The sequence below is a fragment of the Condylura cristata genome, unplaced genomic scaffold, assembly GCF_000260355.1.
Source record: "Condylura cristata isolate star-nosed mole 26May11 unplaced genomic scaffold, ConCri1.0 scaffold00014, whole genome shotgun sequence".
Taxonomy (NCBI): Eukaryota; Metazoa; Chordata; class Mammalia; order Eulipotyphla; family Talpidae; genus Condylura; species Condylura cristata.
In genome coordinates, this window is record NW_004567115.1 from 22,081,611 (window position 1) to 22,102,530 (window position 20,920).

Consider the following 20,920-nt stretch of genomic DNA (forward strand, 5'->3'; position numbering starts at 1 on the left):
CTTCGACTTCTTCTCTCCCAGCCACATGGCGCTTCCCTTTTGCCCCCTCCAGATTCTGTGGTGAAAGCTCTAACATCAGTTCGCCAACATTATTTTCTCACAGGAAAAAGGACAAAGGGTTGCAAAACACATTTTCTGCTGCCAGAACTGATTACTCTCATAAACGTGTATCAATTCCAGCACTGTCTCTTTATAAACTGCATAGGAAGCATGCTTCTTTGAATCTCTTGCTTTGAGCAGAGTCAAAGGAAACTAAACAAAAGCTTTTTTTTTTTTTTTTTAAATGTGCACAGTAGTTAAGACCAATTTAAGTGAAAATGGGTTCTATAATAAGACGTGGTCTGGCAGCCCCATCTGTAGTCAGAGTTACTGCCTGGATGGAAAGAGTCAAGGCCAGCCCTGTTTTTATTGAAGTTGCAGTAGTTCATAAAGCAGATGATGCCCTCTGGTGATAGCGCATTACCAACCAAGGTTGATAGGGATTGCAGATGTGTGGATGAGAAAGTGAGCAAGTACACTCGTCTGTGATTTGTGGAAAATATATGAGCTTGTATGAGATAAGTCTTGGTTTAAAGAAAAATACATACTTACAAGGAAAGGGAGAGAGGCTTCTATCTCTAGGGTTGTGGGGGTAGGGTGGGAGAATACAGAGCCTAAAACAGGTTCTACCAAATTCTCCCTCCATGCATTTTTCATATCCCTGTGATCACTTCTACACCAACAATCCAGGCTAAAAATGAAGAGCCCCCCCCCCCCAAAGAGGTCAATGGATCAGTCTGTGCTTGCTAGTTTGGCGCAAGTGGGAGGCTGGTGCCTGTATCTGTTCTAGGGAGCCGTTGTGGGGATTTGCTTCCTACCCTCCAGTGTGCATAGATGAACCTAGAAAGGTGGCCTTGGGCTACTGAAGCATACCCAGGACAGCTCAGCAGAGGAGAAGAGAGCTGAGCCAGCACTCACCTAGAGCATTGCACAGAAGGACTGTGATCTTAGTGCCTCCTGGGTAAACAACCTTCCTGTCCTTATGCTCATTCATAGTACTCTAAAGACAGATCCAGTCAGCTCACCTTTTTACTGATCTTAAGCACTAGACAGTCTGATGGCTCTGGCTTCAGTCTTAAGCACCAGACACTACTGATGGCTCTGGCAGCTGTAGCCTGTTTGATGGTAAGAGCCCTTTGGCCTCGCAGCTTGAGTCTTCATGACAAGTTAAAACTCCACAGGGAAATAAGGGAAGTATTGGCTTTTGATAACCATTTTGCTATGTCTGTATAGACCACATGGATGCTGGTGCTGATGGTGGTGAGGTAGATGATGAGGGTGTGCAGTGCCAAGTGTGAAAATGTGTGGATGTGTGAGAGAGACAAAAAGATGATAGGAAAAGAGAGAATGTTTTCAAAATGGGGTAAATAATTGGACCATAATTTTTCCTAAATACAGTGCCTTCATTTCTACAGTGCTCAGGAACTCTGTACACTTTGTAAATGACTAAAAGAAGAATTAATGTATCCTCCATACATTTATAAAATGCAGATGAGAAGTAGTTGGTTTATAAATAAAGGGTAAAAATGGTTTACTATTTTATATCATTCTTCATGTTGTGCATTTTTTCATCTCAGTTGTAAGCCTCGTGGACTTCCCACCACCAGTTTACCTGTGTGCCATCACCATAGTCCCGTAGGCTCTTCCTGCCCCAGTTTTGATCCCATTCTCCACTCCACTCCTGTAAAATGTTTCTGGTTTATAGTTGTTCATTGTTTTTTTTGTTTTGTTTTGTTTTATTTCTTTATTACAATTGTTTTTTTTCTCAATTCCTTACACTCATGCTATGAGTGAAACCTGTTTACTAATTTTGATGTATAACATAAGCATGCTTTATGAACTGAAAAGGATGTCTACTATACGAAACTGATTTATGACCACTAGCTAGATGTTGCCCTTTTTAAAGAAAATATTAAACTAGTTATAGTTATATCCAATACCTGGAAATGACTGATTTCTCTCCAGGACAGAAACATTTCATAAATGAGGTTTCTGATGTTTTTGTACTCCACTTATTGACCACAGTCGAAAGTCAGAAGTGTTAAAATGGCAAAATAGCCTCATCTTAACAATTACAAAGTTACTTTATGGTTTGCCTATAAAGTTATCACCAAACAAGTGTTGTTTCCATCAATGATTATTCTACACTGCCTATTGTAAAATGCACCTTACTCTCAAACCAGAAATGCTACTTGAGTGTTGTTGGTAGGTTTGTTTCACTGGATGGGTGAAAGCATCTCCCAGCACATCAATGACAATGTGGGCAAGAGAAGTATTTGATGTTGAATGTCCTAGACTGCTTATTTTTGTTAAGGGTATAATTTGCCCCAGTTAGAAACTTCTGTGCTGCATGTATGTCCTTCATTCACCCCAGCTGTCACTCAGTGATCACTATGTAACATTTCTATTTATTCTGTATTGTCTATCATCACTGCACAGCTTTATCTGGGCCCTCACCATTTTCACCCTGCGTGGAGTAGTGACACCTGGTCAGCCCTCTCTAGTTCGCAGAGTCAACTGGCATCCTCTATACTGATGCCAAGCTTCTGTAAGCATAATTCCTTTTGTTAACGTCTTCCTGTGACTTCTCATCCCCTCATGGTTGAGTTTGAAGTCCTTGAGTGCTGGACCTCTATATGGCCTAACACTGTTCTGGTATTGTGTTTTTGCACTACTGAGTTTACACTGCAAGTGAACCCTTAAAACTACATGTTCCTTGAATCTGCTACCACATTACATTAATTTGTTGCTTTATACTTTAACAAAAGTCCTTTCATCCACAATTTCAACCTCCTATAATACCCTGTGAAGTAGGGGAAAGAAAATGCCATTTTTCTCATTTTACAGAGGTAGAATAGGGGATTGACTACACACTGATTTAATAGGTGAGTAGTACCCAGACTCTTGATAATCTTGATAATCTTTCTATAGATTATACAATTTATGAATTACCTGTGGAGAAAATGCAATGCATACCTTTATGGTCTGGTGCCCCACTGTTCTTCTGAAACCCACGTCCAGCTGGTTCTTTATGAACTATATAGCTATTTAAGATATACATATTGACATTTATTTTTCCAAAAGTAATCAAATGTTTAATTCCAGAGTTGGTTATATTTTTCTTTTTTGACAATTTTGATCATTACTTTTTGTTGTTCAGGGTGTTATTAGAGACTAATGCTCCAAGCTCCTAAGTGAAATCTATAACCACCTCTTTTTTCCAAATAATACAGAAAGTTAAAATTTTCAAGGTCAATAAACTACCAAACATGCTACATACAAGCAGCTCTAAAGTCATAAAACAATGATCACTAGGAGCAGGTTGAGCTGAAGACTCATCTGTATTTGCATAGGAAACAAGTGTCTCCCCTAGTGATATTAATGGAATATTGTAAACTGATTTTAGTACCAGAATTTAAATTAAAAGGGAAGGAGGGGTTATAGAAGAGAGGCTGTTGAAAAATCTCATTTTCAGCAAGTTTAAAAAAAAAGTCACAAAGGCGATTTAGTTTATTTTTTAAACATTCCCTGTAGTGTTGTGAAGACCAAACAACAGCTTTGAGCTAGTTCATAAAAACCAGAATGCAAAGAAGAAGAGAATAAACAGGATAGGAACAAATAGAAAACCGTCCAACTTAATTGACTAGGCTGATTAAAATGAGAAACATAAACACCCTCCCTAAATGAGGAACTGTAGGATATGCAAAGTCATTTCTTCAAATTTCTCCTGAAATGTTTCTAACCCATGATACTACCTGTGTTATTTAAAAAAAGAAAAGGAGAAATGAAAAACCCAATTTTACTAATGGAGTTGTAGTCAATTGAGGGTAACTATGACATATGAAAGTAATATAAATTCATTTAAATTTCCCTCCATGGATTTGGAGGTTGGGTTTTAGTACAGTTGCTCATTATTCATGATATACAATGTGTTAATATTATGCAAAAATCAAGGAGTTGTCTTAGATCACTAGGTAAGGACTATTAATGAAGATAAAATGTTATGTGGGACAATCTCTTAGCCTGATAGTTAGAAAGGGATCATTTTTTTCAGTTAATTTATTAGTTGCTAGAGTGATATTAGTTAATATATTAGTTGATAGAAGAGAAAAATAGGCAATGTTGAGGGAATTTGTTTACTTCTTAGATGCCAGGAGTTTTAACATTGTGGGTTGTTTGTTTTCAAAGTTGGGAACATACATTTTGTTTCCCCCAGTTTCAAAGTGTGATCTACATTATAGAAAGTAGGGTAGACTAGATTCTGATAAAGTAGCAAACAACCTAGAAATCTCAGTGGCTTACAACAACAAAGATTTATTTCTTCTCTCTCATGACCCCACCATACTAAACGGAGACCAAGAGATGTAACCAGGCTTATAATGGAGAGAGCCAGGATTGGTTTATAAATAGCGCTAAGTAAATGAAGAGCCCATTTACCAAAAATTCTACCATGTAATATTTGGTGAACTGCCTTCCACACATATATATGGGTGTGTTTAAATGTAGAGATAATACACATAGAGTTTGTGATCTGCCATTTTATATTCAATATTGTCTCATGGACGCATTCTATTGGGATAGAAATGCACAATGGACTATGGTGATGGTGCACAGTTGAATTGGTGGCAGGAAATCCTTGGGGACCATACACGAGATGATAAAGTGTGCATTGTATGAAAATGAAGAATGATGTAAACAATATACTAAAAATATATAAAAAGTACAAATGCATCATTTATTTTATAATTTCATAGTATTTCATTGAGTAATCATGCACAAGGATTTCATCTATTAATGATCATTTAGATTGTTTCCAATTTCTTTGTTACTATAAACAAGGCTGTAGTGAATATCTTAGTAACCATCTCTCTGGATTTTTATTATTCCACTGAAACCAGTGGAAATTTCCATAAAATGCTATCAGTAATTTCCCTTTTAGTTAAAACTTCAAGATTGCCCCACAGAAGAGTACTAACTTAAACTAACACCAAATAGAAATTGTCAACATATAGTGTTTTATAACTTTTTATAAATTTGATTTTTGCCATATTTACAGGTTGGTCAGTGAATCTTCAGTTTTAGATGACAAGGCTCGAATGTTTTTTTTTTTTTTTTAAAGATTTATTTATTTGTGCATACAGAACTGGGGTACAGGCCAGAGGCTCAGGGGCGGTGAGAGGCTTCACCAGAGACAGAGTGAGGAACAGAACAGGCAGATCGACGAAGTACACTGCTGAGGGGAGCAGTGGACGGGTCAGGAGAGGTCTGCCACGCCATGTGGTCACCTCCGGGGCAGGCGGGAATTGAACTCATGCGGAAGGGCTTTAGATTCTCAGTGCAGCGCTTTAACCCGCTGTGCCACCAGGGAGGGCCTCGAATGTTTTAATATCAGAAAAGCAAGAAAATCATCTATCCCTTTTTTATTTTTGTAAGAAATGATCTAAATCCAGTTCCACAAATTTAACTTAAAGTGTTGTTGAAACATACAAAAGTAGATACTGAATGGGCATCAGAATCTCAGAGGCTGTAACTCAAGAAAGTCAATGAACTATAGTTTATCTGTTTGGGAGTATGCTATGTCATGGTGAAAGGCACATGAGTCTGATGGGAAGTTGTGGTTTAGTTAGAGGTGGAAATGGGTGTAGTCCTGAGACTTGAAGAATAGGATCCTTTGTGTTTGGATAGAGAGAGAGACAGACAAACAGACCGACAGACAGACACTGAACAGGAGTAACTAGAAAGGCACAAAGAAAGAAATGTGGAATTATAAAAAGCAGAAAAAGAATATCCAAGAGTAGTCCTGCAACTCAAGTAAGGACACAGAAGTGTGTGCACTGAACATAGTCTCTTGGAGAGCAAATCATTGATGAGCAGCAGAATTTTGAGCATGTTATATATTTCAGTTCTTTAATGTTGTTTTGTTTTGTTTTGTTTTGTTTTTAATTGTAAACATGAGGTTGATAATGTCCATCTCACCAAGTGCTTTAAGCTGTGACAGCATCTACAGTAGCACTGAAGCATAGCATGTCACTAACACAGTAACATGTTCCCATTTTGCTTCCCTTCCCCTTCTCCCTGACTACACAGACCTCCCATCATTTGGAATAGTAAAACCCATTATTTTTACTACTCTCCACTTTTTTATCTTTCTTAATAATGAGCTATATTTTCAGCATCTCTTTAATGTTTATTTTCTTAAGTGCTGGGCACATATCTAATAAGTAATCTTAGCTAATTAAAGTGAATTGCCTTTCAGCTCTGAAATTTGGAGACGGAATCCATTGCCTCTTTTACAAATTGTTTGATTCTCCTGTACTCTTTTCAAGTTGACAATAGTTAACAAGGCAACAGGTTCTATTTATAATGGAAAGGCAAAATGAAAGCAACATGAATAGCCGTTGGTAACCATTGCAAAACAGCGGTACATTTCTGCACAAAGAACTTTTGTTTAAAGCAGGTAATGACAGACTTAGTCACAGTTTTATTCCTAATCAATATTGTAGGAGAGAATATAAGAGCTGATGTGATTTACTCTCTCAAATTTAGAAGCACTATCTGAACCACTGATCTAGAGAAATTATCCATGTATGTCTTTAGATCTTGAAGTTGGTTATTTTGCAGTTGTGTTATATTTAGCATGATTTTTTTCTCCTTCTGCTTAAAGCATGTATGTTTTCTTCTTTCATGGTGGTTTTATGTCTGTCATGGTGGTTTTGTGTCTGTACGGGTGTACAGTAATCAAAGGGATGAAAGATGAATTAGTATGGAGTCTTTTTGTTGAAGCACCATTAACTCACTGGCATCTACCTACAATGTAGATGCACTTTGCTGATTTCATTTTGATAATGCTGTAAGCTGGTCTCTGATAATTGCCTTCTGTAATTGGAACAAATTTATGATTATGCTAATGTGTTCTCAGCCTCCCAATATATAGAAGCTGAGCTAATCCATATCTGTCCCTGATTTTCCTTTATAGATTATTACATGATTAGCCTTTTACTATGTCTATTCCATGCTCAACAGATTTGTATTTATATGTATATATGATATGCATTTGATTATCTTTTTCTAACTGTATGTAACTGAGATAGCAGCTTTTAAAACTAGTCTATAAGAACATTTAAGATCTTTAATGTGTTAATTCATAATAAGATGTCTATTTTCTCTGCACTTAAGCATAGTAGCAAGGAACAAAAGCAAGAATTGCTAATTAACATCACCTCACCACAACCTTAAAATCTTATTTACATTCTAGAGATTTTGGGAGGAAATGTGAATGCAGAGGCAGTTTAGAGTCTAAATGACAGCTCTTTATAATCTTATTAGAGGTTGTCCCAACCTAAAATAATCCCTTTAAACAAAATGGCACATTACTTTGTTTTAGATCATTCTTTGTGATATTAAGCCTTGGAAGCATCTCTTAGGTGTTCATCAAAGATTCAAAACGAGAATTCGGTTTCCCCTAGCAGATGGGAATCCACAAAGGTTGAATTAGCAAGAGCAAGATCAGACGCACTATCAGAAATACAGCTAAAGAGGGAATGGCAGCAGGAGCCCCCACAAATCATCTTTGATTGCATCTCTCTCCCCATTCTTATATTTATGTTTCATCTGGTGAAGTTTCTTTTCCCTCTGATCATCGTTCTTCTAAATGCTTTACATTAATGTAAAGATAGCTCATTCTTTGCTCACGCTGATGTTACATTTCCAGTAAAAAGTGGATCTGGGTGTTCACGTTCCCAGAGACCATTTGCCTGTCAAAATGAATTAGAAAAAAAATAATGACATGAAACTACATCAGACTTTCACAACTGAAACGGGGATGCTAAAGGACATCACTGATCTGACAAGAGACGCAGTGTCAGAACGTAAAGTACCATAATCAGAATTCAGGTTTCTGCAGACATACTCGTGTCTGTCATTCCATTCAGCATCAGGAGTGTGATTCTGTCGGTGATCATTAGGTTTCTATCATCTACCTGGTTCTGCTGCTGTAGCTTCACAATTAAGCTGAATTTCTGCTTTTGTTTTTGTTTTTGTTTTTTTTTTGTGGGATACATAATCAGATAAGTGGGGTTAACTTGAAGAAACTGCAGTGTAGGTGGCTTTAAAATCAATCTATAGAGCCTAGGAAGAAAAGGAAAGACAGAGGGGAAAAATGATAGTGCTGTTATAAATAACTTGAAGGAAATATTATCAAGGAGAGAACAGAGGACAGGTGACATCTAATCTGAAAGTGGCACAGCCAGTAATGCCCTAAACTAATACTGACAGATAATATGTTGCAGAATGTGAAGAGGGACATTACTATAGCCAGTAGTTAAATTCAGCTTGAAGAATAATAAGTCAGCTTGGAAATGTTAAATTTGAGTAACTTTTTGTTTTGTTTAATCTCAAGTAATCCTGGCCATATTGTGAACCTCCTGACTTGTTAATATAATCAGAGTATGTGCCTTCAAATGAGTGCTGTCATTTAAAACATGCTCCTGGGAAACAATGAACTTATTCTATCGTGTTGCTTTTGTCAAGATAATTTTTGCAACTTTCACATAGGAATGATCATAAAACCACCAAGTATGTTTTCAAAATTATCACCCTTGGTGATATTCCTTCACATTTCAATACATTTTTATAGTAACACGGTCACCCTCCCCACCTTCCCCAATCTAGCATATGATATGGATGACTGAGCACAATGGTTATAGGCTTAGTTGGGAATTGACCTAGGGTAGGGTACTTAATATCTGTTTCTTTATCTGGAGAATGGGCAGGGAAGGGTAATAAAAATTAAGTCAGTCTTGGCCCTCCCTGGTGGCGCAGCGGGTTAAAGCACAGCACTGAGAATCTAAAGCCGCTTCCCTATGAGTTCGATTCCCGCCTGCCCCGGAGGTGACCACATGGCGCGGCAGACCTCTCCTGACCCGCCCGCTGCTCCCCTCAGCAGTGTACTTCGTCGATCTGCCTGTTCTGTTCCCCACTCTGTCTCTGGTGAAGCCTCTCACCGCCCCTGAGCCTCTGGCCTGTACCCCAGTTCTATATGCACAAATAAATAAATCTTTGAAAAAAAAAAAATTAAGTCAGTCTCATAGACATGTTTCAAGGATTAAATGAACCCATGTCTATTATTTCAAAGAGTACTTGACACGCGGTGATTGCTAAAGAAAGACGAGGCCCTTGTTTTTAGGCGAGAAAAATCCATTTGATCTAAATCATGATCTGACTGAAAGTGAATGTGGAATGTCTGAGGGTGGGAAGTGCAGAGGATCCCCATTCCTGGGGAACCCCGCCTTTGCTTGGTCTACACTGACAGTCCTCTGCCTCCTGTCCTTGGATATCTTGCCATCTTAATCTCTAACCAGCTGCCATGTTCTTTTTCTCTGTTTGCTCACACAAATCCACTCACACTTAGTTTGCCAGATGGCATCTTTACAAAACATTTGGGAGGTTATTGGGAAATGACCACATTGTATACTTGGGGTCTTCCAGAGCCATCCCACACACCCCTTTGTGAACCCTGCTATCTTCGCCCAGTCTTACTGAACAAGGTTGCTTTTCCAGGCTATCCTTAGATGTAGTGGGGAAAACACGTTATTTATACTTGTTTAATTTATACCGGGAGTGAATACATGCAGTTCATCCTGAGAGCACATGTAGCCACTATGAGATATTAGTTGTTTCCAGAATGTGGGCACACCTCAGAGATACAGCAGGTTCTGTTTCCACTATCACAGTCAAGCAACTATCTCAATAAAGCAAGGCATGTGAATTTTTGGTTTCTCAGTGCATTTAAAAAGCTATGTTTAAACCACAGTCCATAAAATATGCATACATTAAGTCAAAGAAAGGAAATGTACATGGCTTTATTAAAGTGAAACGTGACTTCCTTCCACCTGGAACACTTAAAGGTCATTATAGATATTAATTTCCCTAATTTCAATATTGTTGTGTCTCAGGGAATAAGGAGGCCCTAGGAGAGGGAGAGAGATGGGGGAAAACCTGCCAGTAGAATAGTTGGAGTACACTTGTGAATTAGCCAATTTATAAAGGGCCACAATTTCATGGCATCCCCAAACAATTAAAATAGTAACATCAAATATCACTGATCATAGACCATCTTAACAGATATAACTAAAAAGTTGAAGACATCATGAGAATTATCAAAATGGGATGCACAGATATAAAAAGAGCACACACTGCTGGAAAAAATGGTTCAGAGCTTGAAGCAGGATTGCCCCATCCTTCAAATTGTAAAAGTTGCAATGTCTGCAAAGTGTAATAAAGCAAAGCATGTATGTAAATAAATTTAAGGACAACTACACTAAAAAAAAGTAAAATTGTCTCTTCTGGATCCTATATTCAACATAGGCTCTAGAGTAAAAAAATAACATTCCTTAATCCTATCTCTAAAAATGCAGTTTATATTTGGAGGTTTCTCAAACTGCTAAAAATGGGGCTTCCATATGACCCAATAATTCCACTCCTAAGTATCTACCCAAAAGGCAAAAACACTGATTCAAAAGATACCTGCACCCCCATGTTTATTGCTGCCTTATTTACAATTGAAAAGACATGGGCCCAAATGCCCAAAAATGGATGACTGGATTAAAAAAGATGTGGTACATAATATTACTCAGCAATCAAAAAAAAAATAATAATAATAAATATATGCCTTTTGCAGCAACATGGATGGAGCTGGAAAAGATCATACTTAGTGAAATAAGCCAGAAAGAAAAGGAAAAATACCGATGGTTTCTCTCAGTAGCAGGAATATAAAGGACCAGCTGAGAAAATAATAATAATGATGAACAGCTATATACCAGAGACATTTTGTGGGGGTGAAGTGGGGAATGGGATCAAAAAACAGTGGGGGGAGGGAAATGCACTGGACTGTGGTGATGGCACATGGGTGATTTGATGATGGGAAGCCCAAGGGGATTACAACTGAGATGGAAAAATGCACAAAATGATGTAAAAATAAACTATTATATTATTCATTTTTAAAAATTGTAGTTTAAATTTCATCCTTTGTGTATGTAAATCATACCAGTCTCTAATTAGCAAATACATCAGTTTGAGTTAGAACATTTATTCCAGTTTTCTCAGATGTAGATTCTCTGCAAGGTATAAGAAAATTTAAAATATTGTTCATATTCTTAAGGAACTTGCTAATGAGTAACACAGAAAGAAAATGATTGCAGACAATGAGTAGATAAATTTAGGGTTCAAAACTCACAAATCTGTGGGTACACCTGGAATACACATGGGCAACTCAATTTTATATGGACTCTAGCCAACACCAAGAGAAGACTGCAGTCAGGAGGTAGGACACTTGGCAGATAAAATCATCAAATGGTTCTCACTGGCATTTTCTGTGGGCTTTAAAGGGAGAGTTCCAGATGACACTGTCTAAAATTTAAAGAACTAGAGGGATTCTGAAAAAGAGAAGAGATGGTCAATTAAATAGTTTTCTCCATATTCTAGTTTCATTTGCAAATGGTTATAGCACCAATGACCTTCTCATTCTCTTTGGAGTATTGAAAACAAGAACAGTATCTTGAGAGTCCTCATAGACTGTTAGGACTCACACACATTGTGTGATGGACATAAACATTTAGGTGTGAGGTCTTTGTTAAGGCTATATACCTTTGGCGAAAGGTCAGAGACGTAAATGTTAGCACTCATAAAAACATTTTCAAATGTAACCTAAGTCTCAGATAATATAATCTCCCACAAAGCGTCAATCCATCATTCTTGCAAAGGCAGTCTTCCTATCTGATCACACCTTGTGCCTTTGGGTGAGAAAATCAATAGTCTTATCAACTTTGTCCCCAGCTAACTAGAATGACTGAACAAAACCTACTGTCTGGCATGAAATCTAATTGTCTTGATGATGTGTTTTTTCTAGATTTGTTTATAAACTGGAAAAAAAAATCTACAAATTGCTGGCCATCTGTACACAACACTATGCTAATGAGTGTCGGCATCCTGCAAATCCATAAGCTCATTACCTCTAAGTAACTAGTTTTTTTTTTTGTTTTTTTTTTTTTCACATGCTCCTAACTGGGATTATCCATCTAAACCAGATAAGTAGCAATCTGATGAAGAATTATTTCTCTAAGGGGTAAATGCCTCCAACAACCTTCTGGAATATTAAACCTCTCTGTCAAAAAATGACCTGTTAGCCTGAGGTCATTTGGATCAGATATATAAATGGTCCTTACTTAGCCTCCAGGTGATCAATGTATTGATCTTCTAATGCAAATTTGAAAACTTGTATTGCTTTTGCTAAGAATTTAATTTGGACTGTTCAGTGTTGGCAATTCCTTGTAAAATAATTTCTGAACTCACTGTGCATGTCCTTATATTTGCAGACTACTGTATATAATTCCAAAAGTTATTTGTTGCTAGTCAATCATTTCCATGAAAAAGCCTTGGGGCAATGCCAACAACCTAGTATTGCGGGGAGGCAGATTTAATGAAAAGGAATTACTTCACTGGAGGACATTGAGCTTCTCTGTGATACTGTTCACTATGGCCAGAAAATTGGTGTGTTACAATTTCTATGGGGCAGCGGAGTCATATCTATTTCTGATAGAGATGTTTTGCTTGGCCCTCATGAAATTGTACTATTTAATAAATGAGCTATCACAACATTAGAATCAAGAAATGTTTCAGTGAAACACACATTCTTGTCTTGTGAAAAATGAAAGATCTGGTACACTGGTAACTAGTCCGGATGCCAGCTGTACATCTGCACAAGCCATGTGGCCTACATTTTATCACAATTATCACCACGTGATAATCAGATGTTGCCTGATGCTAAGGCTAAATACTGTATCCATCTGAAGACCACTAGTTAAGAGCAAGAGATTTTTAAGCAACAATGAGTTCATTGTCATTTTTGTTGGCATTTTTTTAATAGTCTTGTTTCTAAAGTGAAGTAAAAGGAGTCAGAAAGAAATATTTTTTTTTAAGAAAAATGAAAGTGAGCTCCTTCTTCCTTGGAAATGAAGAACAGCCCCTTGTCTTTAATATGCAGTGGTGCACAGTAATGCCTTGCACCCAGTGCCACGTCAGTAATTCATGTTACCTCCTGGCCCCCAGGAACATTTGAGTTTGCAACTACTGGTGTATGAATTTTTTCTCTCTCTCTCTCTCTCTCTCTTATTTATTAAACTATTCTACATTAGGAGCACTTAGCTCATCAAAAATGTTTTAAAATTTCTCTAAGTGACAAAAGCATAAATCGAAGAGCAATTTGTCACTTTTATAAGCTCAGAAAATACCAAACTGGTTTTCTCATAAAGATACTGTCACCCGTTAAATGGATAAACTATTAGGTTACAAATAAAAAACACCCACACTTAGGAGTCTACTGATGTGCAAGTTGTTTACAAGCATAACTGGACTGATGGGCTCCAGTCATGACACCGTAAACCCAAAGCTTTACGTGTGTGTTTTTCAAACTCTGATCCAGGGACATCGAATTGCAGACTGACTATGGCCACAGGACATGTGGGTAGGGAGGGGCAGAATGTGTGTCAAGGCCAAGTTGCAGTGGTATAGGTTGTGCACTGAACAACTCTAGGGGGCATGATTCACTTAGGATATAAATTATCTCCCTTGGAGTTATGCAAACGTGTGCCCAGTTATGGAACCAACTGCTGGGTACACCCTTCACATCTGTTGTTTTGATACCCTCACTTCTGCATCAGTTAAAAGATCTTACCCCGGTTTGTCCCCTTTTCATTTGGGGCTTTCAGAGTAGTTTTAAATTTAGGAATTATGTTACTGTTAAATATGAATTTGAATCCATTGTGCTACATGATAGGTAAAAGGTACTTTTTAAGTAAAGGCGATTATTTCAGATTACTAAATAGTTTTTCCTTGAATGTGCCACAGTTAACCACCGGAAAAAAGAAAGAATAGTTACTCCTCATCTTCTTTTAAAGCCTTTGCAAACATGCTGCATTTTCTCACAATCATTTTTTAAACATATATAGAGAGAGTGAGATATATCTGGCTTTTTGTTTGTTTTAAAAATGAATAACCCCAAACATATAACTTTGCATTTTAACTCTTGTGTAGTATGAACATTTTCTGTTTTTAGTGCTAGAAATCATAACTCTTAGTGCCAGCATAATACTAAATTAGATTATTGAATCACAGTGCATTTAAACAAAGCTCTGTTATATAGTACATAGCTTTGGCATTCCTTTTGCTTTTCTTACCCTTTTTTTGGCTATCAAATGTAATTTGTGTGTGTGTGTGTGTGTGTGTGTTGTTAAAACCTTATTTGAGTCCTTAAATCTTTCCTGTTGTACATTCCTGGTAGTGTAGCAAGAAGAACGAAAGACATTAGCATCTTTAAGATTTAATCAGATGGGTCATGAACCTAGAAAGAAAACTAAACCCAGATGCAGGGCATGAGGGGGTCTTGCTATATTAGATGAGTTTGTTAGGTAAGACCATTCTGAGGCAGCACCACATGATCTGAAGGAAAGACTGAAAAGTGGGGTTGTACCTGGGGTTATATATAAGGATGTTCTTCCAGGAAGAGGAATCAGGAAGTGCTCAGGCCCTGAGGTTTAACTTGCTTTGAACTTCCTGGGACAAAAAAGGACTTCAGAGCACTGGACTAGAGTGACCAGGGGCCTGGAGGGGCTCAGAACAGAGTTGATTGGAAGTCAGACAAAGGGCTCATTACCCTTGGTAGAGATTTGCAGGGTTGTGGGATTTGAAGCCATTGAAGGATGTTGAGCTACAAAGTGACGTGACCTGATCACCTTGTGAATAATCAACTGTAGAGCAAGAATGGAAGCACTGACAGTTAACAGGTGATCTCAGAGTTTCCAGAAAGAAAGAAATAATGGTAGAATAGTAATGGCAGAAGTGCCCCCTGATCTGCAGAGTCAGCAAGAACTAAACAACCACAAGAAGAAAACTCTTTGTGTACACCTGTGTGTGTGTATATAATTTTAGTCTTTGCTATCTTGGTGGGGAAAACTCCATTATATTGTTATTTTTGATTTTTTTTTTTATTGTTAGTGGTGTGGAATATTCAAGTGTTTAATTGCCTATATTCCTTTTTTTCTTCAACAAATTATGTATTCAATGTATTCAATATATATATATATATATATAAATCTGATTATAAAGTCAGTTTATAATCAGTTTACATGGGAGTTTGAAATATTCAGATTATTATTTTTCAGATCACGCTATTATCAATTTTTTTATCTATTAAATTCATAACAAATGTTTTCCCCATTTGTTGGCCACTTCATTTTGTGTATGAGTTCATTTTATTTAAGCTCTCAATATAACAACATATACTTGATGAGTGTGGCTTTAATTTCCTCTGGGCCTCGATGCTCTGAGGAATGATTGTTCTGATTTCAGGTGTTTCTGATTTCAGGTCTTTGCTTTCTGCCTCCAGAATTCTGTCCTCAGGGCTCTTTCTGACTTTCTACTCTTTAGGAATAACTCACTTATGAACTGAGACTAGACTCCCTTGTTTCCTGGCTGACTGTTTGGGGGTATGGAAGTTGTGTGAAAAAGAAGTTGAGACATAAAAGAACAGTTTTCTAAATGCTAAAAATTAGCAAGAATAAAAAATAATCACCTGAAAAACAGGCTATGTACATTCTGAATTTCTGAAAGGGTGGGGCAGTTTTCCCGTACTTACTTTAAGAAGACATATTTGTTCTTTCTAGTGAATGAGCAGTGATGGTGATTTTGAAAATCCAATCGTATAGTATTTATCCCAGATATTTGTAACAGTGTTCCTTTCAGCTTTTATTTTTTGGTAGCTAGTGGATTTACTTGTTTTTCATCTTACCCATTAAATGTAAGACATAAAGGGACCGTTTTCTTTGTTTCCATTTTACCCATTAAATGTAAGATGCTTGAAAGTAGAGATTATGACGATTTTGTTTATCTCCCCTTTCCGAACTCTCTGAATCATCTCACATATTCAATAAATATTTGAATGTTTGCTATGTGAATAAATAAATAAATGAAATAGTCAATGTAAAGGGGGGACCTATGGTATTGTTGTCCTAGACTCTAGTGATCAAGTGATACTATAAAGTTGACTCTGGTGCCTTACTTTGTCAGAACAGTGTTTTCATCTTTGGGTCACTATTTGGATTACAAGTGGCACTAACAGGCTAGAGGGTAGTAAGGCCCTAAGGGAATCAAGGGGTGGTTGTCAGAGTGCTATCTTGCCACCCTGCTCCACAGAACATTTGCAGCTTTTGATGTGTTAAAACAATTCTCACATCTCTTCTTTTGGCAGTATTGTATTTCTCAAAATGGACTCTACTAGGGTAGATTTTAGATGACTAATGAGTTTTGATAGTGCAAATTCACGGTAATGGATAGCACTTGATGGGGGTCTAGAATTCCAGGGTCATTATAGATTTCCTTTCTGATAAATCCTTTTTTCTAGAGACCAACAAATCCTTATTAAAGTATATTGTTATATAATAAATTCTATTTGTTGTGATAAGTTGGAAATTTTTAAACATATAATGAGGCATTTTATTCTAAAACCAGCTTTCAATGATCTATGCTAATGGTGGAAGGGCATGATGAAAATCCCCATGATACATATGCTTCTGTGTGGTGAGATAACTTTGGTGTACTCCTGTCATTGATTTTTTATTTGAATTAGGATATGTATGTTTCTGTTAAGTTACTGTGTTTAACAAATGCTGAGAAATAGTTAAGTTGTTGTCAAACAAGAAGTGCGCCAATATGGCACTAAGGAGTCAAGATGTGTAGATGTAGAATGAAAGTACTCAGTTTAGGACAAAAACTGGCCTCTTTTGTGAAATAGAGGAACCCAAAGTATGGTATACCTCAACATGAGAAGGTTGGCAATTTAGGGGCCATAGGTTTACACCTGTGCCTTTCTCAAGCGATCAAGGACAGGATTAGAATGGAATGGAAAGAAGAGGATAGGTTTTCCAGGAGCCAACTAGAGAAAACAAACCAGATATGGAGCTAGCCTCCACTCGGAGAAATGCACAGTTCACCCAGAAGTCGGGGCCTAACCCAGCCCAAGTACCTGTGGGATCATTGAAAGAGCGACATTAATTGGAAATAGATTTTTCAAAGCCAGGATACAATGGAATTTGAATCCATGTGCCTACGAACTCCCAAATATGTATTACTTTGTCCTTTTATACATTCTCACACCTATTAAAGTTTACTTAAATACAGACATAGTGACTTGAAGCCTTGTCTGACAACGTAATATCCTCTCAGCACAAAGCACAAGTTCTGCATGTGTGTGAATTTTCTGAGCTCTATTTCAAATCAGTTATTGAAACATCATTGCCATCAGAATTGTAATAAAAATGAATTATATTGAAATGACCTAATTGCAGTAACCTCTCTTCTACTATTCACAAAATGAGTTAATTCAGTTGGATATTTGTGTTCTTTTCCTACCTCCAGTTTATTGACTTGGGTATTAATTTCCAGAATACATCATTTATTAAATAAAGAGAATGGGGAAAAGGAAAAGGAAAATAAGGAATAAAGATCATTACGATCATGCTATGTTAGTTATGTATCTCTCCCACCCTCCAGAACTGCTCACCTCCCAGTTCTAGATTTTTTTTTTTCCTGATGATTTGTCAACATTCCTTTCTTTTTATAGGTAGAATGGCTGAAAAATGAGGAGCCCATTGACTCTGAGCAGGATGAGAACATTGACACGAGGGCTGACCACAATCTCATCATCAGGCAGGCACGGCTCTCAGACTCAGGGAATTATACCTGCATGGCAGCCAACATCGTGGCCAAGAGGAGGAGCTTGTCTGCCACAGTGGTGGTTTATGGTAAGACCAGCCCAAAAGCCAAGAGTGGATGGGGAGGATGGAAAGCAGAGAAGCCCAGGGATGTGTATTTCATTAACGCTTAAAGTTTGCCAGCTGTAGGATTTGGGTAGTCATTCCCCACAGCACTCTCCTGTCTTCTCCCAGATGGCAGGGGACAGCACATCCCTATTGCTTTTAATGTGCTTGTTCTTCTACTCACGAATGCACTTCTGTGAGATAGTCTAGTGATACTTCCAGCATCTCTCTTAAAAATAATTTAAGAAGTTGTTTACTTTCTTCTGTTGTGTTTATATCTGAAAAGAATTGAGGCAGGCAACTTGTGCATTTCACCCCTCACAAAACCAGCATCAACCCCCATCCTCCTATGCCCTGCTGTTGGTAGTTCCTCTCCTGGCATAGACATCCACCAAAAAACAAACAGTGCTATTTGTGGAGTATCTCAGGTATTATATAAAAGAAATGTCCAGCTATTTTAGTAAAGGCATCCCCTTCCACAGTAGGATTTATTTTGGAAGTGCTGACAGTAATAGACATTCAAATGTTGACATTCTTTCTTTATACTCTGGATTTTCAAGTGCTTTAGAGATATGTTGATGATTTCTTATTATTTTGTAAATTCTCCTGTCCCCCCCCAAAAAAAAATAAATACTCCCATGTCCCTCTTACAGCAGATGTGTAGACTGAAACATAGAGATGAGGTCAAACCCCACTGTTGTCTCACGATGGAGCAGCCAGTGGGGTCCACATGGTCTCTCTCTTGGTCCCTGGATGCCCAACTCACAACACCTGGCACAGTGACTTGCACATAGTAGGCAATCAGTAAAAACCTCTCTCCTTTTTTCTCCCCTCCCCATTTTTCTCTCTCAGTGAATGGAGGCTGGTCTTCCTGGACAGAGTGGTCAGCCTGCAATGTTCGCTGTGGTAGAGGATGGCAGAAACGTTCCCGGACCTGCACCAACCCAGCTCCTCTCAATGGTGGGGCCTTTTGTGAGGGAATGTCAGTGCAGAAAATAACCTGCACTTCTCTTTGTCCTGGTGAGATATAGATTCCCTTTTCCCTTCTGATCCACCAACATTATTAAGCTGGTGTGAAGCAATTAATATGGCCTTCCTTCCTAAAGTTCCTCTCTCCCCAGAAGAATGGGACCTTTGTCCAAAATGCTAATAATCAGTAACAAAGGGGGTGAAATTCCTCTGTGCACAGATCATGGGCATAATATTTTTGACATTCTTAGACGACCTTGGACACTCACGGCATTGATATACTAAATGCTTCTAAATATTTTTTATACTATGAGTTTAGTTGGCTGAGTTCCCTTCTCTCCTTGGGTTCTCCCATTTTGTGACATTCATTTGTACAATGTCTAGCAGGGAGGAAGTGAGTGGTCTGTGAGCACATAAAGGGTCAGATTTGCAGTACCTTTTATCATGAGTTACCAGTCAACTAACCTTACCATCTCTAGCTTTGTATTTACTTTCAATACAATTGGCAGAGGTTGAATAGTACTACAGCAGTTAATATTTCACACTTCGCCTATGCTTGTTTCCCTTTATGGATAGGCAGATTTCAATTACCAATTTTTTTTTAAGTTCTAAAACTGACTTTAGCCCAGATTTACAAGGAGAAATGGATGAGTTTGAAGATGACTTTATTTATGGAAAGCATCTCTTCCCACTGTGAAATAAATTATTCTTGGGTCTCATGCAGGATAAAATTTTAACTTCAAGACACTGAGCTACAGCCTTGTCTTTAAAGTTTTGACTGTAGTTCCACTGAAATTAAGGTGGGGCTCTCAGCAGCAACATAATCTTAGAATTCAATTTGAACATGTATTTTTCAAACATTTATTGAGTGCTTACTATGTGCCAGGTACTGTGCATAAGTCTTACACATGTGTGCTGTCACTTAATTCTGTGTTGTGAGTTGTTATTATCACCTTGGCTGAAATGGTAAAGTGAGACTAAGGACTGACCCGGGGTTGCTCAGTCAATAAATTTGCAGAACCAAAACAAGGACTCAGACATTTGGCTTCAAATTCATTCGTTTTTATATTGGCCTATTATTGGTAATTATTCTAGATTAAAAATTGCAAAATCTTAAATAACCCACTTATGCATGGTTGGACTATTCCTAGGAGGTAATGGAACAATTGCCTCAAACAGCTGCCATGATCTCTAGGGTTGATTTTTTAGGGGAATTAAATTCAGTTTGTTCATTTCTATACACAGCAGCAATCTATGACCCAAGAAATTCTATTTATGTAAGTCTTGGTACCTTGGGGTTTGACTGACCTGTTTTAGCTTAATACTATCAATATATATGGGTTTAACTTTTTATTGTTTAGGAGCTTTAGGGCTTAAAGATAGTTCATTCTACTCTCTGTTCTAAACTGTCAACCCACAAAGAAGTGGTGATTACCAATGGTTACGGCAGGTAGTTTATCTGTCCATCTGAGATGTGCTTGGGCATGAAAGACTGGGAAAGAATGAATAATGATATGATTAGCCAACCCAAGGGCACTGGTAATTCAAATGCTTGCCTACATTCAGTAATTGGGCTCATCTTGAAATAGCAAGAGAATTATACCACTGTTTTTGTTAGTTTATTTCTTTAGGAAAGAAACCTTGGAGAGAAGATAAATGAAATGATTTTATTTTTGTTGTGATGGTAAAATCCAGCTCTAAGAACAGCACTCCTGGGGTGAATCTCCTGACAGCCCCCGCCCCGTTCATTCTAACAATGGTTCCTCTTGTTTTCTTTCGAAGTGGATGGGAGCTGGGAAGTGTGGAGTGAGTGGTCGGTCTGCAGTCCAGAGTGTGAGCACTTGAGGATCCGGGAGTGCACCGCACCACCCCCACGAAACGGGGGCAAATTCTGTGAAGGTCTAAGCCAGGAATCTGAAAACTGCACAGATGGACTTTGCATTCTAGGTAACACCTTCTGTGTTCTTCTATAATCTGAAAAGAAACATAATGTGCATTTAGTGAAATAAGTTAAAGCAAAATTACAAGCATAGAGAAGTAGACAA

General features: G+C 37.8%; 1 protein-coding gene across 1 annotated transcript in view; it reads left to right on the top strand.

Moving 5' to 3' along the window:
- UNC5D (unc-5 homolog D (C. elegans)) overlaps positions 1 to 20,920 on the top strand; it is a 248,729-nt gene that overhangs the window by 132,785 nt on the left and 95,024 nt on the right. Inside the window, exons 7-9 of the mRNA XM_012724776.1 lie at positions 17,711 to 17,891; positions 18,759 to 18,926; positions 20,658 to 20,822. Of these exons, the coding sequence (XP_012580230.1) occupies positions 17,711 to 17,891; positions 18,759 to 18,926; positions 20,658 to 20,822 (514 nt within the window). The remainder of the gene's footprint in view (positions 1 to 17,710; positions 17,892 to 18,758; positions 18,927 to 20,657; positions 20,823 to 20,920) is intronic.